Source organism: Ailuropoda melanoleuca, chromosome 2 (assembly GCF_002007445.2).
Source record: "Ailuropoda melanoleuca isolate Jingjing chromosome 2, ASM200744v2, whole genome shotgun sequence".
Taxonomy (NCBI): Eukaryota; Metazoa; Chordata; class Mammalia; order Carnivora; family Ursidae; genus Ailuropoda; species Ailuropoda melanoleuca.
The window spans coordinates 21,133,220-21,155,391 of record NC_048219.1 but is presented as its reverse complement, the minus strand read 5'-3'; the positions used below and the strand labels follow the sequence as shown (position 1 = coordinate 21,155,391).

Below are 22,172 nucleotides of genomic sequence, written 5' to 3'. Positions count from 1 at the left end.
ATATATTATATATATATATACTTGAAATCATGCTGTAAAAATAACTTTTTTCTCATTTTTTATTTTTTTTTAAGATTTTTTTAAAAAATTTATTTGACAGAGAGAGACCACAAATAGGCAGAGCATCAGGCAGAAGGAGAAACAGGCTCTCTGCTCAGCAGGGAGCCTGATGTCAGGCTCTATCTCAGGTCCCTGGGGTCATGACCCGAGCTAAAGGGCAGACACTTAACCAACTGAGCCACCCAAGCACCCCTGAAATTTTTTTTTTAATCNTTATATATATATATATATATATTTTTTGACCACATATCTATTTAGGATATTAATCTTTTGTCCTATTTATAGCAATTATTTTGTCTTTAATTTGGTAGAGTTGTTTGTTTATAGCTAATAGTCAAAATCTATTGTTCTCCTTTGTGATTTCTCATTTCTTGGAAGCATGTAATTCATGAGATGAGGCAGGTGTTTCTGGAAGGCTGTGTATAAGAGGGAAGGGGGAAAGTGAGGTTGCCCAGGCCCAGGGCAGTAGATCCAGCTGCTTATCTTAGTCCCAAGGTCAGGACTTCACAAAGGTTCACAGTGGCCTATCCCACTTCTTGGCATAGCATTGAGCTGCCTCTACTCTGAGTAGGAAGCAGGAAGAGTAATTTTGTCCTCTGTAATGCTGCTGAGCTAACTGCATTATGGGAACTGACCTGATGCTGAGTGCCAGCAGAAGCAGGTGGGACCTGGCAGGACTGCTTCATGTCCTCTCTAAATCACTGTCTCATCTCCTTGAAGAACTCTGCCCCTAGGGGCTGTGTGCCAAGGCTTGTTTACTTGCTTCTGCAGTGACGTTTCTGTTTGGCCCATAATGTAAATATCATGGCTCTGAAATCTCCCAGCTGTCCATGCTTTGTCATTTCTTCAAAGGGAACTGACTTGTTTTCCACCAGAGGGGGCCAAGGAACATTTGCTACCCACACAGGTTTGGTGCATTAAAAGGGGAGAAAAAGAGCTAAGAATAAATGTTGTTTCATTCTTTGTATTCATATGGAAATTTTTAATCTCCGTCAAAGGATCAGGAGAAAAATCACATTGAAATTCAATACAAGAGCTTCCAGCTTACACAGAATTTTTCAAAGATGTCTGACTTGATCCTTTAAAAATGACAAAAACCATGAACTGTGTAGCTCCAGGGTTCATAATTTTGCTTACCCTCCTCAGCCTCTGCCTCTGTCTTGCCTTCCTATCAACACTCCATCTGTGTGGTCCCCTGTCAGCCTGCAGAACTTCTTTGAATGGGGTGGGGGAGGGGGCGTGAAGTAGGCAACGGCAGTCGGGTTTATAGGGCTGTTTATATATTAACTCACTCTCTCTCTCTCTCTCTCTCTCTCTCTCTCTCTCTCTCTGGCCGCATTAGCTCATCTTTAAGAATCATGTAACTGGTCTCCCTGTCTTCATTCTCCTTCTATCAGGCCTATTTCTACTGCTACCAGAATTATCTTACAAAGAAAGAAAACTGATAAATGTCACTTTCCTGCTTAAAAATCCCCACTAGCTTCTCAGTCCAGACTGGAGACTGCCACAGAAGGCTTCTGTGGTTTGTCTCCCTTGCCTACTTGATGAGACTCCTCTCCTTCTACCCTCTTCCTTAGATCAGGCTACTGTCTACTGGATTATGAATTCTTTGAAGTTGGAAACAGTGTATTTCCACGGCCTAGCACAGTAACTGGCATATTAATAGATGCTTGTTAAATCCTAAATAAATTGATTAGTGGTGTAAAATTCTGATAAAGTCACAGCTTGAGAGAAAACTAAAAATCTTGTGCTGGTCTCTTCCCCTTCAGTGCTTTTATTTCAAAATCATACTCACTGTATTAAGGATTGGGTCCCTTCTTCACTGTTATAGGGATTAGAAAGGAAGGGGAAAAAAGTGTTGTTTTCATAGTTGGTATGATTGTCAGAATGTACAGATAAATTATTAGAATTAGTAAAATTGTTTAGCAAGGCAATCAGCTACAAGATTAAAATACAGAGTAAATTAAATTTCAACAAACCAACAAGGAGAAAATAATTGTTTAAAAGGCACTGTTTATAATACCAACAAACAATGTAAGATACTTAGGATTAATCTAACAGAAGATATGCAAGTCCTTTATAGAGAAAAATTTTTAATGTTTTTAAACAACTTTTTTCAGGGCACCTGGGTGGTTCAGTCAGTTAAGTGTCTGACTCTTGGTTTCTGCTTGGGTCATGATCTCAGGGTCCTGGGATTGAGAGCCCCATGTGGGGCTCTGTCCTCAGCAGGGAGTCTGCTTGAGATTCTCTCCCTCTCCCTCTGCCCCTCCTCTCTTTCTCTCTAAAATAAATAGATAAATCTTTGGAAAAAAAATAAATAGCTTTTTTCAAGACTGGAGCATTCTTCCTTCAAATAGGTTATTGCCAGTTAAGAGTCAAGGCACCATGTTAAAATTTACTCACAAACACAAACACGTGTAAATTGGATGTTGTAAAGACGCTTTTCTGCATAAATTCTTACATTTAGTGCACTACCCTCCCACCTCCAGCCTGACGCTGATAGAGAACTTAGATCTTCCAGTTCTCCAGAACTACCAAATCCAGGCCACGTTTGATCTGTCAGTCCCAAGGTGGCACAACAGGAAGGAATTTGGCTTTTCCTTGGATTCAGAGTTTTTGATCCCATAGCAACCAGACAGTCCGATTTCTCATATTTGACCACTCTTTCTTCCTAGGTCAATCACTTCCATCCGGAGTGAACTGATTCCATACCTAATAAGAAAGCAGTTCTCCTCAGCTTCCTCACAACAAGGACAAGAAGAAAAAGAGGAGGATCTAAAGAAAAAGGAGCTGAAGTCCTTAGGTCAGTGCTTGGTTGCTGCAGTAGGGTAGGGGTGCAGCACCTCTGGAAAGAGTAGCTAGCCAACAAGGCAACAGCTTTTTATCTAACCACCGGGCAAGACAGGGTAGTGTCAGGCAAGACGGGGTAGCTGGCACCATTCCCTGAGCTCTGGGTAGGCTTGCTCAAGCACATTCTGTCCCTGTGCTCTTCAAGGATTGGTTAATCGTGTCTTAAGTCCATTCTCTGGTTCATAGCCCTGGTTTGGCTGTGTTTCTCACTAGACTGTTTTGAGTAAACTCTGCCCCCCACTTCTCAGTTCCCCTATTCTCTAGGCTCTGGGCAGCCCCACTCCTGACTATACTCAGCCTTTTCTGTCAAGGGAAGAAAGGTGAAGGAGTATACTATTACAGTTCAGCCAGAGGCCAACCAGACTATCTCCTTTCCAGGATGTAGGGGAGAGGTCTGTCTTGTTTGCTGTCATAACCCTGCCTAGTCCCTGGCAAGTCCTGGGTTCATAGTAGGTGTTCCAAAAATATATTTATCAAATGAATAAATGGAGGCAGTATAGCATGATGGTTAAGATAGTGGGACTTGGCATCAGACAGACCTCAGTTTGAAATCTGACTCTGCCTCTTATTAGCTGTGTGACCTGAGGCAGGTTACTCAGTCCCCTGAGCCCCAGTTTTCTTATCATACAATAAAAGGTCTCACATGGTTGTTTTAAGAACTGAAAAACTGGGGCCCAGATAACTCTGGCTTCAAGTCCTATACTATTTCCGTCATCCTCAACTACTAGATATGGTAATAGAGGCTAGCAGCACAAAGCCAACGTGGCTGGTTGCTAAAGCCTGGACCCTTGCTTACTTTATGTCATGATTTACAAGAGTCCTCTATTTTATTGTCCCTAGTAGTACTTGATTATTAGTCACACTTGCTTTTAGGACCTCTTTTTTAAGCATTTTTGTATCATATAATATTTCAAATGTTCAGGAAGGCCTGTTGCCTCTTTGAATTTCACTTAGTCTTTAAGGTTTTAATGGGATTTCCCCAGGGTTCTTGTCGCATGGGTAAGTCCCAAGGAGAGAGGCGTGAGCTGTACCCTCTTTCAAAATGTGACTGAGTCTCTATTTCCTCTGTTTATTCTGAAGATATTTTCAGTTTTATAAAAGAAGGCAATACACTGACCTTTGCTCCCTATGATGCCTGCTGGAATATCTGTCGAGGAGACAGGTGGGAAGACTTGTCCAAACCACAGTTGCGCTGCTATGTCCATATCATGAAAGAGGGGCTCTGCTCTCGAGTAAACACCCTGGGCCTCTACATGGAAGCAAACAGACAGGTAAGAGGATGGGTGTAGAAGAGAAATCATGGGAGCTCCTGTCCCAGAAACAAACTGAGCCTTTTGTCTTATTTCTTTGTTAAGTACCCAGGGACTTGTTCAGAATCCCTCTCATTCCCAAGGTTGAGCAAGACCTGCCATGTCAGGGGATACCATTGGGGTGGATACCCAGGTACAGCAAAAGGGGAAACGGTGGGCCTAGTCCATAGAGGTAGAGCCCCTATGGCTCCGAAGAAGGGCTAAGATCCCCAGGAAGGCTAACTTTTGGCCTCGGAGTTCGGCAGCTTTCTCCTGTTCTGCTGGGCATGAGGAGATCTGCAGTACTTCATATAAGCAAGCAGATAAATACTGTGTAATCATTACTGTGATGAAGTAAACATAGGCACAGAGAGGAGGCTTTCCTAAGAAGGAAAAGGAACAGAGTATAGTCAGGTGGTAGAACCTCAAAGAAGGAGTGTCTGTGAGAGGGAAGTGTCTGGAAACAGCATCAGAGAGCTAACCCCTCCTTTCAACGCTAAGGTTTGTGAGATATTTAGAATGAGCAGCTTAAAAGGGTAAGGAGTGCTCTAAAAGATAGGCCAGGTTTTAGTTAAAAAGGGAAGGAGTGAGAAAACAGTGAAGAGACTGAGGTTGCAGGGGAGCTCTTTATTGTGTAGCAGGCACAGGGGGAAGGCTTTAGGGGGGAGGGATGATGAGACCGTGAAAAGGAAACAGAGCAGTAGGAGACAAGAGGAGGAAAAGATAGGTGACCGAGGGAACTACACTGGGGTAGCAAGGGCAATGGAGATCAGAGGGTGAAAAGATTAGCTCTTGGCATAGTTTCTGGTAGAACTCTGTGAAAACTGTCAGCGCAGGTCTAAGTGAAGGGGGGAGTGAAGGGAGAAGGTCAAGTAGAATAAAAGATATTGTTTAAAATCGGGATTGGAATATAGTCCCTGAAGAAAACCTGGCTCAGAAATCTTGAGGACCCACACTGTAAGGTGGGTGTGGCCCTAGCCCCAGCCCTCAAGCTGTCTTTACCCTGGATTGGTTATAGATCCAAGAGAATCTAAGCCAGAGAGTCTATGAGAAATCATAACTAGTCCCATGTTTACGCAGGGCAGTTCTCAGTAAAGTTAGCTCCAGTTTAGTGTCAGAATTTCAGTTCTACGACTAGAGTCTGTCAGCCTGGTCTGAAAGCAGGTCCATGGATAGTCAGAAGCTAGGGAAGTGCCCTCTGAAGTGCCAGCAGGTGCTGTGCAGCAGAGAGGCCGGAAAGGCCTTAGTTGAAGTGTAACAAAGGAAGGAGATCCCAGGGATGAGGGCTGAGGGATTAGCTTTCACACTGCCAGTGTAGCCAGTTCTGGCACGGTATCCCTCAGCCAGTGTGGCCACCACACATAGTGCTCTGACCAGCATTCTGTCCATGCTGGAGAATAACATATGCATACTACCTGTGCCTGCCTGATGGGTCCAGAGCTCAAAGTCTCCATATCTGTAACCTTTTCAGTTTTCTCATACTGGAAATAGTATAGTGTGAACACCTTCAACCTTTTATTTTGCCTGGTGAAGAACATGGATGCCTTCTCAGAAACTGTCCTGATTGTAGAATTTGTCTGACATTGCTCCTACCCACACTTTAGGCATGGCCACACTGGTCTAAGAGAGGAGCAGGAACCTGAGATGATTATGGTCGGGACCCAGAATGCTCCTTGCCCTCAGGTAGGCCTCTTGAAGGCTTGTCTCAGTGCCTCCCAGTTGAGGGACTTGGCATTACTTTCAGGGAGGAGATACTCAGCTAGGAAACTAAGGAGAAGACACCTAGCATTTACTGCATATATCATCCTTGTCCTAGGGGAAATATAGTAGCCTCCTGTCCTGCCTCACCCAAGCAGGAAAGCTGTGGCTGAAAACTCCCTGCATCTCTAACTGGGCATTGAGTTCTACCTAAGATGCTTTCAGGTGTTTTCTGGTCTTAACGTTGATGACCAAACCTCTTTCCTCAAGGTGCCCAAATTGCTGTCTGTTCTGTGTCCAGAAGAATCACTGATTCATTCATCAGCCCAGATTGTCAGCAAACACCTGGTAAGTGCTACCTTGGGCAGGGCAGGTATGGGGCAGTCTCCAGGTGCACTGAGGTATATCCTTGAGAAGATGGATTGGGGTTCTCAAGCCCTGAAACTCATTAGTCCTAGAGAAATCCCCAACTGGGTTGTGGTTATAAAATACCATCTTCTAGCCCAGACACTCAAGAAGCTGGGCAGGTGCTGACCCCAGGCACACACATTCTGTAAGGAAGATCCATTATGGTCTTGGGACTCCAACACAGGAGCTTTCCATCTCTGTCCCTCTTCTTACACTGATTTGGGCATTCTCTTCAAGAGAGCACATCTGTACACAAATACATGAGTGTGTACGGTTGAGTTGATCCCAGAGGTATTTTGCGACCTTGTGGCCTTGAGAAACTGATGATGCTCCCTCTGCTGAAGTATCTCTGGGGGAAGATTGCATTAGACCCCAACTCAAGGGATCTGAGGGGTTGGATTGCAGTTGGTTGAGATGGATAGACAAAGTTTTATATTTGCCTTTTCCAGATTGGAGGTGAGAGCCTCATTGGGCCAGATACACAGGTTGGAGAGAAGTCATCCATTAAGCACTCAGTCATTGGTTCATCCTGTGTCATAAGAAATAGAGTGACTGTCACCAGTTGCCTTCTCATGAACTCAGTCACCGTGGAGGAAGGGTATGTTTCCCCTGTGCCCACTTGAGGCAGGGTTCCTGGCATCTCTGGGAGGTTTTGGGGGCCAGTCCAGCCTAGAAAAGGGCTCAGCTTGAGGAGGGGAAGAAAAGGAAAGGTGAAGGAAAGAACAGTGCGTAGGCCCTTTGAGGCCTTGGTTTTGGCTCCATAAAGACATGGTGTCTGAAAGCATTTCCAGCAACTTTCTCACACTTATTCCAGTTGTGGTCCTGAGAGAGGCTGCCTTCTTTTGCTTCAAGATGCTGCTTGATGGAATGGCCACCGTAGTGTTCCACTGGCAGTGCGGGAATGACACTGTACCAATGTCTGAGGGTTACCTTGCTTCTCTCCGTGTCCCAGAGCAGCCCTGAAGAAGGCAGAGGACTAGGAGGTGTGGTCATTTGAGCCACATACTATTTTTAAGGGAGAGCTTCTTTGTTACAAGTTATGGAGAATCTCCCCCATTTTGAGACACTTTTGAGTATCCTAAAATCTTGGTTTATGAACAACCTGAACTTGGAGTAAGATGACTTGAATGATATTTAATAAGATTATTCCTCTATATGGACCTCAGATTTTTCCTATATAAAATCCAAGCATAGACAGTGGAAGAGAGGAAGGATATTACCAAAGCAATGGTCTTCAGACTTTTTAGAAGCTGAACTTTTTGTTAAGATAAATCTTAGTAGAAACTCAATATTTAAAACTGATATAAGCACAGTTGTTTGCAATACAGTGGGGAAGAGGCACTTGTCCTTCCTCGAGGATGTGAATCAGACCTATAAACAACTTTTGAAAAACACTAGACTGGATCAGCCTGAAAAGCTGATTCTAAAGCTTTAATTCTAGCTCTGATGCCAGCAACTGGAAGAGAAGGATAAGGAAGACTACAAGTTCAGTGAAGGCTGAACTACCTTTCCTAGCTGCCAGTGAGGAGGGGTTGGGGGAGAGGTTAAGCCTTTGCTCTTTAGGAAGAGTGACTCATGAAAGATAATAGACAGGATTGAGGGAGGAAGTACTGTAATTAAAAACCAGGAAGGTTGGAGACCATAGGGATATTGGCCACTAAGATCTGTCCTCCCCCAAGCCCACTTCCCATGATTCCCAAACTTTGACAACCAGGCATAAAGTCTTCAGTCAGGAGTTCGGAAGAATATTCTCTGGAGATTCTGACCAGCCCAAGAAGAAAAACCTGAATTTATTTAGGTCAGAGATTTCTAACAGCCCATTCAAATCACCCGGCAGTGAAAATTATGGATGACAAATTCCATTCATGTGCTTAAAGCTTCCAGTCAGCTTTTTTAGAATCCTCCCCTAAAGATGAAGAGATAATCAAAGATTACCAGAGATCTAAAGGAAGCCTATCATGAAAGATCCACAAATCAAACAGTTAGAAAAAAGCTACTTAGAAGAAACAGAGACTCTGCAGGGAGAGAAAAATACTTTCAAACAACCTGTTATTTCAAAGAACAAAAAAAGAGCTCTGGGAAATTAAAACTATGATAACAAAAGGAAAACCCCAATAAAAGAACTGTAAGATAAATGTCACATTTCCCAGAAAGTAGAGCAAAGAGATAAAGAGATGGAACATAGAAAAGAGAAAAGATAAGGAAATGGGAGGACGGGTTCAGGATGTTTAACATCTGAATAAGAGTTCTGTAAAAAAAGAAAGTTCACATATCAGAAGAGGAAATTATTTAAGAAATAATATAGGAAAATGTCTCACAACTGAGAGAGATGAATTTACAGAATGAAAAGGCCTACTAAGTGCACAGTACAATGGGTAACAATAAACCTCCATCATTTTGAAATTTCAGAACACTGGAGAATAAAGGGCGCTACAAACTTAACAAAGAGAAAATAATAGGTCCCATACAATCAATCAGGAACCAGAATGGCTTTGTTTTGGACTTAACAGTAGCAACAATGGAAACTAGAAGATAATAGAGCAACGCCTTCAAAATTCTGAAGGAAAGCTAATTTCAACCTAGAATTCTACACCCAAGCAAAGTGTTAAGTGTGACCATGGAAAAGTCTCAAAAACTTTTTTAGATGTGTTCCACCAAAATGAAGCATAAACCAAAGAGGTAAGATACAAGAGATCCAACTCTAAAAAAGCAGAAAGTATCCATAGGACGATACTGAAGGCAGATCCAAGGATGACAGCTTTATGAACAACTGCATGAAGCTTAAGGGGAGCAGTTAGCCCAGAGTGGAATCCACAAAGCACTTACTCAGGAAGATGAAAGTGATAAAATACCAGATGCATATAAACATCTTGAAAGATTTAGACAACTGGCTAAAGTTCGCGTTGAGTTAGTAATAGCATAGAAGACTATCTAACAAAAACAAAACAATTATAAACTCTGTTTAAAAAGTTGTACACGAGGGGCGCCTGGGTGGCACAGTGGTTAAGCGTCTGCCTTCGGCTCAGGGCATGATCCTGGCGTTATGGGATCGAGCCCCATCAGGCTCCTCCTCAATGAGCCTGCTTCTTCCTCTCCCACTCCCCCTGCTTGTGTTCCCTCTCTCGCAGGCTGTCTCTATCTCTGTCGAATAAATAAATAAAATCTTTAAAAAAAAAAAAAGTTGTACACGAAAGGAAAAGGCATCACAGTTCACTATGTTAACTTGACTGTGAAATAGAATTTATGTCATCATAATAAATACTATAGACCAAAATTATGCTGTAACAATATTGAAAGGATGAGGGATAGGAAGGGAAAGACGGAGCAGGGGGAGAAAGGGAAGCTAAATCCTCGTCTTCCATTGTGGGAAGTCTATTGATAATGCCTAAAACTAAAAAATCAAGAAGTAGTAATATAAGCATGTTATTATGTCAAGATAGGGAGGTAAATACTGAAATACTCAGCAAAAAGAAGTCCAAAAGTTGTCTCGGGCTGTGGGGGAGGGGTGCACCTGGGTGGCTCAGTCAGTTAAGTGTCTGTCTTTGGCTCGGGTCATGATCCCAGGGTCTGGGATCAATCCCCAAGTCAGACTCCTTGCTCAGTGGGGAGCCTGCTTCTCCCTCTGCTCCTCCCCCTGCTCGTGCTTTCTCTCTTTCTCAAATAAATAAAATATTTTAAAAAATAAAACAGAGTTGTCTCTGGGAAGAAGGAAATGAGTAGGGGGAACAGAAGACTGCTGTTTTTCATAATAAAACCTTCAGAAAGATTTGTTTTAAGATATATACATTCATTGGGGCGCCTGGGTGGCTCAGTTGGTGAAGCATCTGACTGGCTCAGATCATGAGCTCAGGGTCCTAGGATTGAGCCCTACATCAGGCTCCCCACTCAGCAAGGAGTCTGCTTCTCCCTCTCTCTTTCTAAATTTTCTCTGTCTCTCAAATAAGTTAAGAAAAGATATATACATGCATATATAAATTTAATTGCCAACAAAAGGTCAGAATTTTATGGTACACTGCTACCAGTGCTATGCTGATAAATTATTAACAACCCGCTCTCCAAAGGGAAAAAATAAGTGGTCTGATTTATAACATTTGCCAATATCCATAGTGTAAATTCTCCCACTGTGGCCAATGGTATCAGCAAACACTGAGTTGGGAATAGATGCTAACAGTCAGCTCTCCCAAGCAGAACAGTCTGGCTCCAGCACATCACTGATGGTAGAGACGCGTCTCAAGTATTTCACTCTTTTGCCAAACACAAAGACCCACTGGATGCTGACACTGAGCATGAGTGCTATGGTAGAAATCCATATAGTCACGAAGGAGAAAAGGGTCAGGAAAGAATTAAGGAAATGACTCTTGATCTGAATCTTGGAAGATGATTAGAGCCACCAGGCTGGAGAAAGAAATGTTCTAGATACATCAAGAGTGTGAGAGAGCATAGCTTTTTCCAGACACCTGTCTTCATTTTGATCTTAGCTTGAATTTCATCATTTAAGAAGAGGCTTCACTGACTACCCTATCAGATATAATCTGTCCCAGAATGCCTGAGTGACTTAGTCAGTTTAGCATCTCATTCTCGGTTTTGGCTCAGGTCATGAGGTCGAGCCCCGTGTTAGGCTCTGTGCTCCGCTGCAGAGTCTGCTTAAGATTCTCTCCCTCTCCCTCTGCGCCTCTTTCCTGCGGGTATGCACACACACTCTCTCTCTAAAATAAATAAACAAATATTTAAAAAAGAAGAAGCAGCAGCAGCAGCAATCTATCCCAATACTCTCCATTACATCAACCTGTTTTATTTCCTTCCTAGCGTTATCACTGTCTGGCCTTATCTTGTTTACCTGTCTCTCACAAGTAAATGTTAGTTTGAGAATATAAGTACCTTAACTTTCTGTTTTACTGTTAGAGAGCCTACAGGAACTCAGTAAATATTTGTTATATGAACGAATGGTAAATAATTCATAATAACCAGAATACAGAATTCAAAGAATGGATAGACAGAAGACAAGACTATACAGATGGCCAAGGGCCAAATCATGGACTATCCCCTAAAACGTTTAATAGGTAACAGTAATTTAAGAGTTTAAAGGAAAGGAACAACATAATTAAATCCATATTTTATGAAGATCATTTTGGCTACACTGTAGAGGGTGATGTGAGGAGGGTAAACATGGAGGCAGGACTACTGAAAGAATCCTTGCAAAATAGAAGTCCTAAATTAAGGCAGTAGCAGTGGCAATAGGGAAGAGAAATAATAAGGTGATTAAAAACTATAAAGCATGGTGATTGCCTGGATATGTGAGGTGAAAGAGAAATTAGGGAAAACTTCCAGATTTCTTGCTTAAGCAATAAGGTTTCTGGTGTGCTATTCACTAAGATAGAAATCAGCAGAGGATTTGCAGGGTGGGAGGCAGGGAAATGATGAGTTCCGTTTGGGATAAGTTGAGTTCCTGGCCGGCGGCCTTGACATGCAGGATTTGATGTGCACGACTGGAGCTCAGGAAAGAAACCTGTGTTCGAAGCACAGGTTTGGGAGAGTGGTGGGCACAGAGTGGTACCCGAAGCTGTGGGAGTAAAGGAGATCACCCAGGAAGATTGTGTGGCCTTAAAACAAAAGAAACCAAGACAAAACCATGGGGAACATCAACAATTTTAGACATAAGAAAAGGAATCTAAGGAGACCGACAAGGGAAGGGCAAGGAAGGAATCTAAGGGGTAAAGGAGAGGACAGTTGGTAGGTGAAGCCCGGGTTTCTAGTTGGGGAAACGGGGTAGGTGGTGGTGTACTCAGTGAGATGACGAACGATGAGGGAGGTGCAGATTGTGGGGGGAAAGGCCTGTGTGGGGCACGTGAAGTTGGAAGTAGCTGCCAGGCATCCAAGTATGTGAAGGTGTCCAGTAGCCAGTTTGTGACTAGAGGTTAGAAGAAGAGGTCAGACCCAGAGACCTCCTCCTGAACCATTGTGGTGTTCTCTAACTTACTTTGCTGTCTCTATTTCTCTTATTCTTCCAAATCTGCCCCTCTGTCATTCCTCTTATGGATTAAAACATGAACTTTGGAGTCAGACTGCCAGACAGAATCCGGATCTGTCACTTACTGGTCACCTAAGGAATTAACTTTACGCCTTTGTGCATGATTCTCTAACTGTAAAATGGGGTGAAAACTAAACTACCTCATAGGTTTATTGGGAGTACTAAGTTAATAGACATAAAGCACTAGAACAGTGCTTGGACTTAGAATGTTAGCGGTCATTTGTTTATCATCCTCATCATCATTTATCATTTATCTCATTTCACAGAGATGGCATGTTGCCAGTGTTGTCTTCCTAAAGGATAGCTCTGATCATGTCCCTGTTCTATTCAAAAACCTTTTTTGAAGACTTCTCCCTACCTTCAGGATAAAGTTTGAACTTCCAGGTTTTTCACGATCAAGCTGCAACACTGAGTCCTGGACTGTTAGTGAGAAAGGGCCTCAGAAGTCACCTGGCTCAACTTCTCCATTTTTACAGATGAGCAGAGTATGGAATTCCAGACTTTCTTCTCATTGCACCCTTGCTACTCTGTGTCCCATTCCGGATTCATGCATGAGACCACCAGCATCACCATTCTCTCGAAACCAGAACCACACTTGCCTTTATCCATTTGATCACCTAATTCCAGAGTAGCTCATGAGGCTTTGTAACTTCCACTCTGTCTCATGTTGCCTCAGACCTTCCAGGGAAGACAATGCCATGACTTTCCCATTTGTTCTAATTAGTGACCTCACCCTCCCCTCCTGTGGGCCGGCAGACAAAGGAACAGCTCTCTGGCACCTCTTTAAAGTCCAGTGTTGGTGTCCTGAATTGACATGAAGAGGCTTGGTAAGGAACCAAGGCTCGAAGAGACCCCAGCTTGCTCATATGACAGAAGTTCATAGAGAACGCCTAGCGTAATATGCTGGAGTCAGTCGCTGTTTTAGAGGAGGTATAATCTCAGATAGCCTCATAAGCTAGGGAAACAATGAAGGTTTAGATGGTGGTAGCTGCTATTTTTTCGACTAAAAAAGTTGAGGGAGAGCTTTAGGCAGGCCACATGGGGCTAATGACTAGGGAGGCCATTAGAGATTACCCAGTCTGGCAGCTTAGCTCCTGGTGATAAGATCAGACACCCTGCATCCCATATGAACCTTTTCCCATTATTTTCAGGTCATTTAGTTTTAATTACTTATGGTAGATTTGGGAAAAGTAATTAAATTGCAGTCGCGTGAGACTTTATTACCCTGCTGCTGTTACATCTGAACTGAATGGTAGAGTAGGAGCATGAATTTATCCAGAAGGGAGTTTCTCATATCCTAGGCTTGCTTGTCTCTGCCAGCAGTGGTGAGCTGCCGAGGCTTTCTTTTTTTTTTTTTTTCTTTTTTTTCTTTTTTTTTTTAAGATTTTATTTATTTATTTGACAGAGATAGAGACAGCCAGCGAGAGAGGGAACACAAGCAGGGGGAGTGGGAGAGGAAGAAGCAGGCTCATAGCGGAGGAGCCTGATGCGGGGCTTGATCCCACAACGCCGGGATCACGCCCTGAGCCGAAGGCAGACGCTTAACCGCTGTGCCACCCAGGCGCCCCTGCCGAGGCTTTCTGGACAGTGGCTTGGACATCTGCCCAAGGTCCTCAGGGCTTGAGGGATGCTAATAGGACCACCTTGGGGAAAGTGTAGGCGAGACTGTGCAGAGAAGGCTCCTGCCTGTCTTTCTCATTTCCAGTTTCTGGTAGAAATTCCAAGTTCTGTGACAGCTGATGCCCAGGAATTCAAAGTCTAGTGAAAATTTCATTGTCAAGGCTTCAGTGTCAGGTCTGTGTTCTGTATCTTTGGCTTTCTGGTCCTGAACACATCTCCTGCATCTCCTTCTAGCCCACAGTGAATGACCCAAGCAGCAGTGTAAGGTAACTCTTTCACATGCAGGCAGGCAGGCCAGGGAGCCAAATTTGTCACCTAGATTTCCTGCGCTTTCTGTAGGCAGCAAGTGCCAACTGTCAGAGCCAAACAATATATTACTGCTTCTCAGTGCTACCCTGAGCGTCCCCTTCACCTACACTCAACTGACTGCCCTGCTCACTGGGTCCCTTACTTTTCTACTCCTCTTTATTCCTGACATTCACTCTGCCTGAACTGCCTCTTTCTAGAGATCTTTACCTGAAGAAATCCTCCTACTCATCTTTCAAGGTCCAATACATATTCCAACTCCTCCATGCAGCCTTCTTGAATTGTCCTAGCCAGAAATTATTTTCCCCACCTCTGTCTTCCCTGTGCACCCATAACACTTGATGTATGCTCATGTGCCATTTAGTGCATCTTTCTTTTTTTCTCAACTAGACCATAGATTCCTTGAATACAGAAATAGTTCTCCTAAACTTCTGTGTCTATTAATGCCTAATACTGTACTTTTTATATACTAGATATCTTACAAGTATTTACTGAAAGAAAAATAAGAATCCCTGATTTAACCTCCCCTACTCTAATTGGCTGAGTATCTGTCAAGAGAGCCGTGTATACTTCTAGAAAAAATGGTGGAGTGCTTCACTCCTTAAAACTCACCAAAATAAAAACATACAAGCAAAACCAGAAAAGGAAACTTTATCTATAATAAAACTAGATAATACCACATATCTTTACACAGACTGAAGAATATCTGCCAGACACAATGGAAAGTAGATCAAATCCAAAGAGAACACCAAGATTTGACCAGCATAAGGAATAAGGGCACGGGTAAACCAAAGAATTGACAAACATCTGTTTTGCAAAATCTCAAGGCACATAAACTGAAAGAAAAAACCATTGAAGCACATTAAGAGGGCTGGCCTCAGACTTTTCTGGATAACATTTAAGGCAACCGTTTAGGAGTAAAACAACATTTAGAAAATTTGGAGGGAAAACGACTGTGACCTAAGAATCCCATGGCTAGTCAAGTTATGGTTGAAATATAAAATCATCAGAAATACTCCAGGGGGGGGCGCCTGGGTGGCACAGCGGTTAAGCGTCTGCCTTCGGCTCAGGGCGTGATCCCAGCGTTATGGGATCGAGCCCCACATCAGGCTCCTCTGCTATGAGCCTGCTTCTTCCTCTCCCACTCCACCTGCTTGTGTTCCCTCTCTCGCTGGCTGTCTCTATCTCTGTCAAATAAATAAATAAAATCTTTAAAAAAAAAAAAAGAAAAGAAAAGAAATACTCCAGGGGCTCAGGAGATGTGTCACCCATAAACCCTCTGGAAAACTCTACTTGAAGACAGAATATAGCCAAGTAAGAAATGAAACAAAATATTGATTAATGGGTTGGTTGAGTATAAAAGTGAATTCCCTTAAACATGAAATTAAGTCTGTGGTAATTAGAGTTGCAAAAGGACCATGATTATTAGGAGAATTTTGTCCATGTTTCTTCAGTAACACTCTTGAAAATACCAAATTATGAAACTTTGGAAAGATCCCCTGGACTTAAAAGGGCTCCTCAGGACTTTTGACTCATTCCTTGCCCCGTGCTAAACCTGTTTTCTTAGATGGAGAATATTACAGCTTAATTCTTTGAGGTTTTACTTCATTACTTTGATTTCCTCCAAACCCTTCTTTTTCTTAGCTTCTCTTTAGGGAATAGAAGGACTTAGATTTCTTAGGAGGGAGACATTTCTCACCACTAAACCTTGATATAGGGAAGGGAGGCACATGGAACTAAAGGGAGGAAATTTTCAGCCTGTTCACTGAAGCCAATGCATTTTCATCTAGAGGACCAGGAGCAAGACTGATCAGAGACCAGAAGGTGAAATATCTCTTCAAGCATTATGTCTCATTACATGAATTAACAGGGATAAATATCACAAATAATGATGAAGAAGGAGGAAAAACCAAGTTGCAGAGGGAAACATAGAGAATTATAGCATTTATATAAAATTTTAAAAAATGGAAAACAATACTGTATATCGTCTGCTAATATAGACTTTTTTCTGTGCCTGAAATATTTCATTAAAAATAATACGTGGTTCTTCATCTAGAGGGACTCCTGGACAAGGACCTGTTGGGCTAAGGTTAGGAGGCTCTTGCCTCTGGGGAAATGCAGGTGACTCAACCATAATCTTTGGGCTGAAGTAGAGAGCTGGCCTAAAGTAGGCCTTTAGTCATATACCTAGAAAAACTACATGTATCTCCAGTTTCATACTTTTTTCTCACCCAAGGTTATGAGTAAGTTTAGAAAGCCTACCAACTTCTCTCCAGAAAAGAACGTACCTGTGCTCAGAGTTACTGAAAGGTTTCATGGCTCTTTGCCAAATACTGCCCAGTCACCAGCTGAGTCCAAGCCCCTCACACAATGGAGAGTCACTTACCACTATGTACGCTTGGGCATAATGCTTATTAACCTCTGTGAGCCTCAAATTTCTCTGTAAAAATTAGAATAAATACCACCATCCCTGCAGGCTTGCCAAAAGGATTAAATTACATAATGAACATAAAATGCTTTGTGTAATGACTGAGAAATATTCGACATCAGAGTTATGTGAGTTCTCTTTCCTTCTGTAATAAACTGAAGAAAGTTCTAACCAAAGCCAGAAGAGCAACTAGAATTCGGAGGACCTTTTGCTTCCCAGGCCAGGGCGCCTTCCTTTTTTTTTTTTTTCTTTTTTTTTTTTTTTTTTTTTTTTAAGATTTTATGTATTTATTTAAGAGAGAGTAGGGGGAGGGGCGCCTGGGTGGCACAGCGGTTAAGCGTCTGCCTTCGGCTCAGGGCGTGATCCCAGCGTTATGGGATCGAGCCCCACATCAGGCTCTTCTGCTATGAGCCTGCTTCTTCCTCTCCCACTCCCCCTGCTTGTGTTCCCTCTCTCGCTGGCTGTCTCTATCTCTGTCGAATAAATAAATAAAATCTTTAAAAAAAGAGAGAGAGAGAGAGTAGGGGGGAGGGGCAGAGGGAGAGAGATAAGCATGCTCCCTGCTCAGCAGGGAGCCTGACGTGGGGCTCTGGGATTATGACCTGAGCTGGAAGTAGACACTTAACCTACTGAGCCACCCAGGCACCCCCAGGGCTTCTTCCTTACGTCATAGGCCACGACGTGGTGTGGCATAGTATACCTGGCCATGCAGTGGATCTACAGATCTTACTGAGACCTCTGTGTTTTTCTCATGGTCTCTTCTCCACTGAAGCATTAGGATTTTCAGGGTAATTTCCCAAAGCTGCAGTTTTCCTTAAAATTTAACCACACCAAGGGGCGCCTGGGTGGCTCAGTCAGTTAAGCATCTGACTCTTGATTTTGGCTCAAGTCATGATCTCAGGGTTGTGAATGAGCTGGCCTTGAAACATGGTTAAGAGTCTCTCGCCCTCTTCCTTTGCTCCTCCCCCCTCAAATAATTTAATCCCCACCTAGTAGAAATGAGGACCAAAACCCCATTAATCTTAGCCATCTCTCAACGGCTTCTTAGAAAACACAAGCAGGTATTAGCACAGCAGAGTCCTTAGTACCAAGCTAAGAGTTATAACTACATTACACAAACCGTCGTTTTGGCACTGGGCCAGTTCTCTTCTTGAACTGTAGAGGAAGTCCCCTCCGCTCTGCTCTATGCACTGAGCAGAAAAACCAAAGCCGTTACTGTAGGTTGGCAACTTAGAGAGGGCTTATTTGACATGGTAGTATCAGTCCTTCCTCTCCAGCGTGAGCACACGCACACACACACACTTCCAGTAAAATCCTTAATCTTGGAATTTCTTTCTGGACAGACGGAAGGCTATATTGGCTTGACATTTTTCCAGAATACCTCAGCCTTGTTAATAGAGGTGACTTGTGACCTGCTATGGTAATAGGAAACAATGAAACAAATGGCAGAAAAGAGTTTCACACTCACTAAGCATTTGGCAGGTGTTCGTCTCAAAGCCTCCCACAGATCCACTGACCAAGAGCTTCAGGAGAGCCCCCAACTCCTCTTCAGTCAACCCACTTTGGCCCCATCACATCTGCAGATTCCACATGGGTCTGTAGTTTATGGGTCTCATAGGGAGTTACACATTAACTAGATGAGACGAGGTTCCTGAACACCTCCATCAGATGGGCTGGACATAAGGAGAACCCAGGCTACTTATTGCTATGGAAATCTGACCTCAGTCAGTCTAGCCTCTTCCTTCCAGAAATGGTTCCCACTTATATCCCAAATTCCAAAATAGCCATGTAGTAGTCTCTAATTATGGCCGCTTGAATTCCTCTTGGCTGTTTCTTGTGTGCCGACTATGTTTACCCCTTCCCTAGCTCCAGAGCATGCATTCTCAGGCTCTTAAACTACTGAGCCGGAAGTATCCTCCCACTCCCACTCTGGAAAAAGAAAGGAGGCTTTTCAGTGACAAACTAGTAGCCAATTGTAAGCCTGCTTTGTCCCAGGAGCCTGTTTCTGAGGCTTTCTATACTTCCTTACTACTCTTTTGGGGGAATTTTCATCAAGAAGCAGGAACCACTCTAACTGCTAACTGAACTGCTTTGCCTAAAGCATGAGGCAAGTTGGAAAGTTCTGGAAGGTCCCTTAATGCCCACCCACTGTGTATCCCAATTTTTTTTTAGTGTATTCTGACTTTGAGCCAAAAAACAAACTAATACCGTCTTCCTATCTCTAGCCCACACCACAGAGGTGCTGTGGCTTTTGCTTTTTGCTGCTTTCTGACCGGCTTAACCTTCCAGAAGAACAGAGATAAAGAAAATGCTGGAATGCCATAACAGGCTAGAATTCCTTTTCTGCATTTTACTAAAGTTTCAGCATTTGGGAAGAATCTTTTTTAATGGACTGTGCATTAATAGTTTCAGTCTTTGGAATGTCCTCCTCCCCATCCCCCATGCCTCCTGGGTTGCCTGAGAATTTTTCCTTAATTGGTGTTTTGTTTTGTTTTGTTTTGTTTTGTTTTGTTTTGTTCTGTTTTGTTTAAATGGATGCTCACACCCTTCCCACTCACCTTCCTTCTCCTCTCTAGCTGCCCACTTCTGACTCTTTGGGGTAGTGAATATTCCCCTTTTAGGGCAGACTCCTTCCTTCCACAGAGCCATTTGGCTCAGAAAAGCAACTTGGCAGTTCCAAGCAGCTTCCTCCAGCCTTTTGTTCCTTTGATTTCTTTTTTTTNTTTTTTATTTTTATTTTTTTTAAAGATTTTATTTATTTATTTGACAGAGATAGAGACAGCCAGCGAGAGAGGGAACACAAGCAGGGGGAGCGGGAGAGGAAGAAGCAGGCTCATAGCAGAGGAGCCTGATGTGGGGCTCGATCCCACAACGCCGGGATCACGCCCTGAGCCAAAGGCAGACGCTTAACCGCTATGCCACCCAGGCGCCCCCCTTTGATTTCTTTATATGGCATTATGATTAAATGTATGGATTCTGAAGTCGGGCAGACCTAGATTTGAATCTGCTACTTGGCAATTATGTGGTTTGGGGCAAATGGTTTAAATTCCCCAAATCCGTTACCTCATCTGTAAAATGTGGTTGTTATTTTTACTGCATCAGAGGCAAAAATGATACTCCCAGAATCATCTAGGAAGCTCTTTTTTTCTAATTAAATATATGAAGCCCCCAGCTCAGACCTACCAGAAAGGTTGATGGAAGCCAGGACAATGTGGGTGGTTTTGTTTGTTATTTCTTACACTGCCCAGGTGATTTTTCTGATTAAATGGCTAGATTTGTAAGTCACTCCTCTAATGTACATAGAGTATTTATTTGCACATTATCTAGCATAGAGTCGGTAGGCAATGTGTGCTAGTGAAGATTTTCGAAAGGACCTTTCTTTTCATCCACCGGTCTTCAGGAATCAGAAAGATGCCCTTTAAACACATTCAAATGCTAAGAGCAAGAGGTGCTACCCTTGAGTAAGTGGCATTAGGATCTGGGTAGTCTTTGATGTGGCATGCAGCCAGTTTTAAAAACATTGGGTTTTGGTTTTGATTTTTTGTTTTCTAAATGAGTTTAGTTTTGATTAACCAGAGTCTGTAGTGAGAGCTGTGGGCACCTATTGTTTCCATAGCTGATCTAGGAAGACTCATAGGATATCTAAGCCTTAAATGAAATTTGTGATACATTCCCAGATGAGAAGCAGAGTGATGGGTCAGTCCAGGGACTAGTGCCAGCTTCCACCCCCCAGACCAAATAAGGAGAGATTGGGTGGAATTTAGACCTCCAGGTCTGGGGTGCCTAAAGAACCGAAGTCACAGGGTCTGCTGTTTTTAAGCCTTGGCGGGAAAGATCATTATGAGCATATCCACACTCTGGACTTCACTAAAGCCAGGTCTACCCTTGGCCCAGCTGAGTCATTCTGTCTCCCCGTGATAAACTGAGGTATGTAGNAAACTGAGGTTTATCCCCATTAACTGGATGGAGCAGCTATTCCTAGCTGTGGAGGAGCCGGAACCCCAGCCCGTAGTGGTGAGGATGGTGATGAGAGCCATGGGCATTCTTTAATTTGGCTACTGTGTTACAGAAGCAACATCCAGGGCAGCGTTATCTGCAATAATGCTGTGATCGAGAAGGGAGCGGACATCAAGAACTGCCTCATTGGAAGTGGCCAGAGGATTGAAGCCAAAGGTAAACCAAATTACAATCACAGATGCCATTTTTTACCTGGCACGGTAGTACAGATGGTGCTCGGTGCTGGTGACAATTAGGGAACAAACACATGCATACTGTGTGGGTGAGAACATGAATCGATAAAGCCATCTTTGGAGGGGAATTGACATCATTGTCAAACCTTTTAACTTTGACTTAATGGTTCCATTTTTAGGGATGTATCTTACAGATAAGCTCATAAATGTATGCGGCCTTATTATCAAAAATTGNCTTGTCTCACCTGATGTTTAAGAGAGGGAGTCCCATAGGTTCCTGGCCTGGACAAAGGTTAGCCGCTTCTTCAGAAGCCATTCACTCAGAGCTATTCTCTTAGAGGTGATGCTGTGAGCTGTGGAGTTAGCTCACCCTGCTCTGTACCTTGTTTCATTGTGCTTCACAGATACTGTATTTCTTTTACAAGTTGAAGGTTTGTTGCAACCTTGTGTTGAGCAAGTCTGTGGGTGCCATTTTTCCAACTACATTTGCTTGCTTCATGTCTCTGTGTCACATTTTAGTAATTCTTGTAATATTTCAAATTTTCTCATTATTATCATATGTGTTATGGTGATCTATGATCAGTGATTTTTGATGTTACTATTGTAATTGGGGGGCAGGGGCTCCATGAACTGCATCCATATAAGATGACAAACTTCACTGATAAACTTTGTTTGTGTTCTAACTGCTCGACCAACCAGTCATTCCCCTGTTTCCTATCCTCCAGCCTCCCTATTCCCTGAGAGACAATATTGAAATTAGGCCAGTTGTGGCACCTGGGTGGCTCAGTCGGTTAAGCATCTGCCTTCGGCTCAGGTCATGATCCCAAGGTCCTGGGATCGAGCCCCACATTGGGCTCCCTGCTCAGTGGAAAGTTTGCTTATTCCTCGCCCTCTGCCCCTTCCTCAGCTTGTGCACTAATGCTTGCACTCTCTCTCTCAAATAAATAAATCTTTTTTAAAATTTTTTAAAAATGAAATTAGGCCAGTTAATAATCCTGCAATGACCTCTAAGTGTTCAAGTGAAAGAAAGAGTTGCACATCTCTCACTTCAAATGAAAAGCTAGAAATGATTAAGGTTTTAAGTGAGGGAGGCCTGTTAAAAGCTGAGATAGGCTGAAAGCTGGGTATCTTGCACCAAACAGCCAACTTGTGAATTCAAAGGAAAAGTTCTTAAAATTAAAAGTGCTACCGTAGTGAGCACACAAACGATGAGCACAACAGCCTTACTGCTGATGTGGAGAAAGTACGAGTGGTCTGGATAGAAGATCAAACCAGCCACAACACTCCCTAACCCA

General features: G+C 43.1%; 1 protein-coding gene across 2 annotated transcripts in view; it reads left to right on the top strand.

Annotated features, from left to right (window-relative positions):
- Nucleotides 1-22,172, top strand: part of EIF2B3 (eukaryotic translation initiation factor 2B subunit gamma) — a 124,711-nt gene that overhangs the window by 98,332 nt on the left and 4,207 nt on the right. For both annotated transcript variants that reach the window (XM_034651399.1, XM_034651392.1), the window contains exons 7-11: nt 2,736-2,863; nt 3,991-4,181; nt 6,168-6,245; nt 6,755-6,903; nt 20,757-20,860. In XM_034651399.1, coding sequence (XP_034507290.1) covers nt 2,736-2,863; nt 3,991-4,181; nt 6,168-6,245; nt 6,755-6,903; nt 20,757-20,860 — 650 coding nt within the window. The remainder of the gene's footprint in view (nt 1-2,735; nt 2,864-3,990; nt 4,182-6,167; nt 6,246-6,754; nt 6,904-20,756; nt 20,861-22,172) is intronic.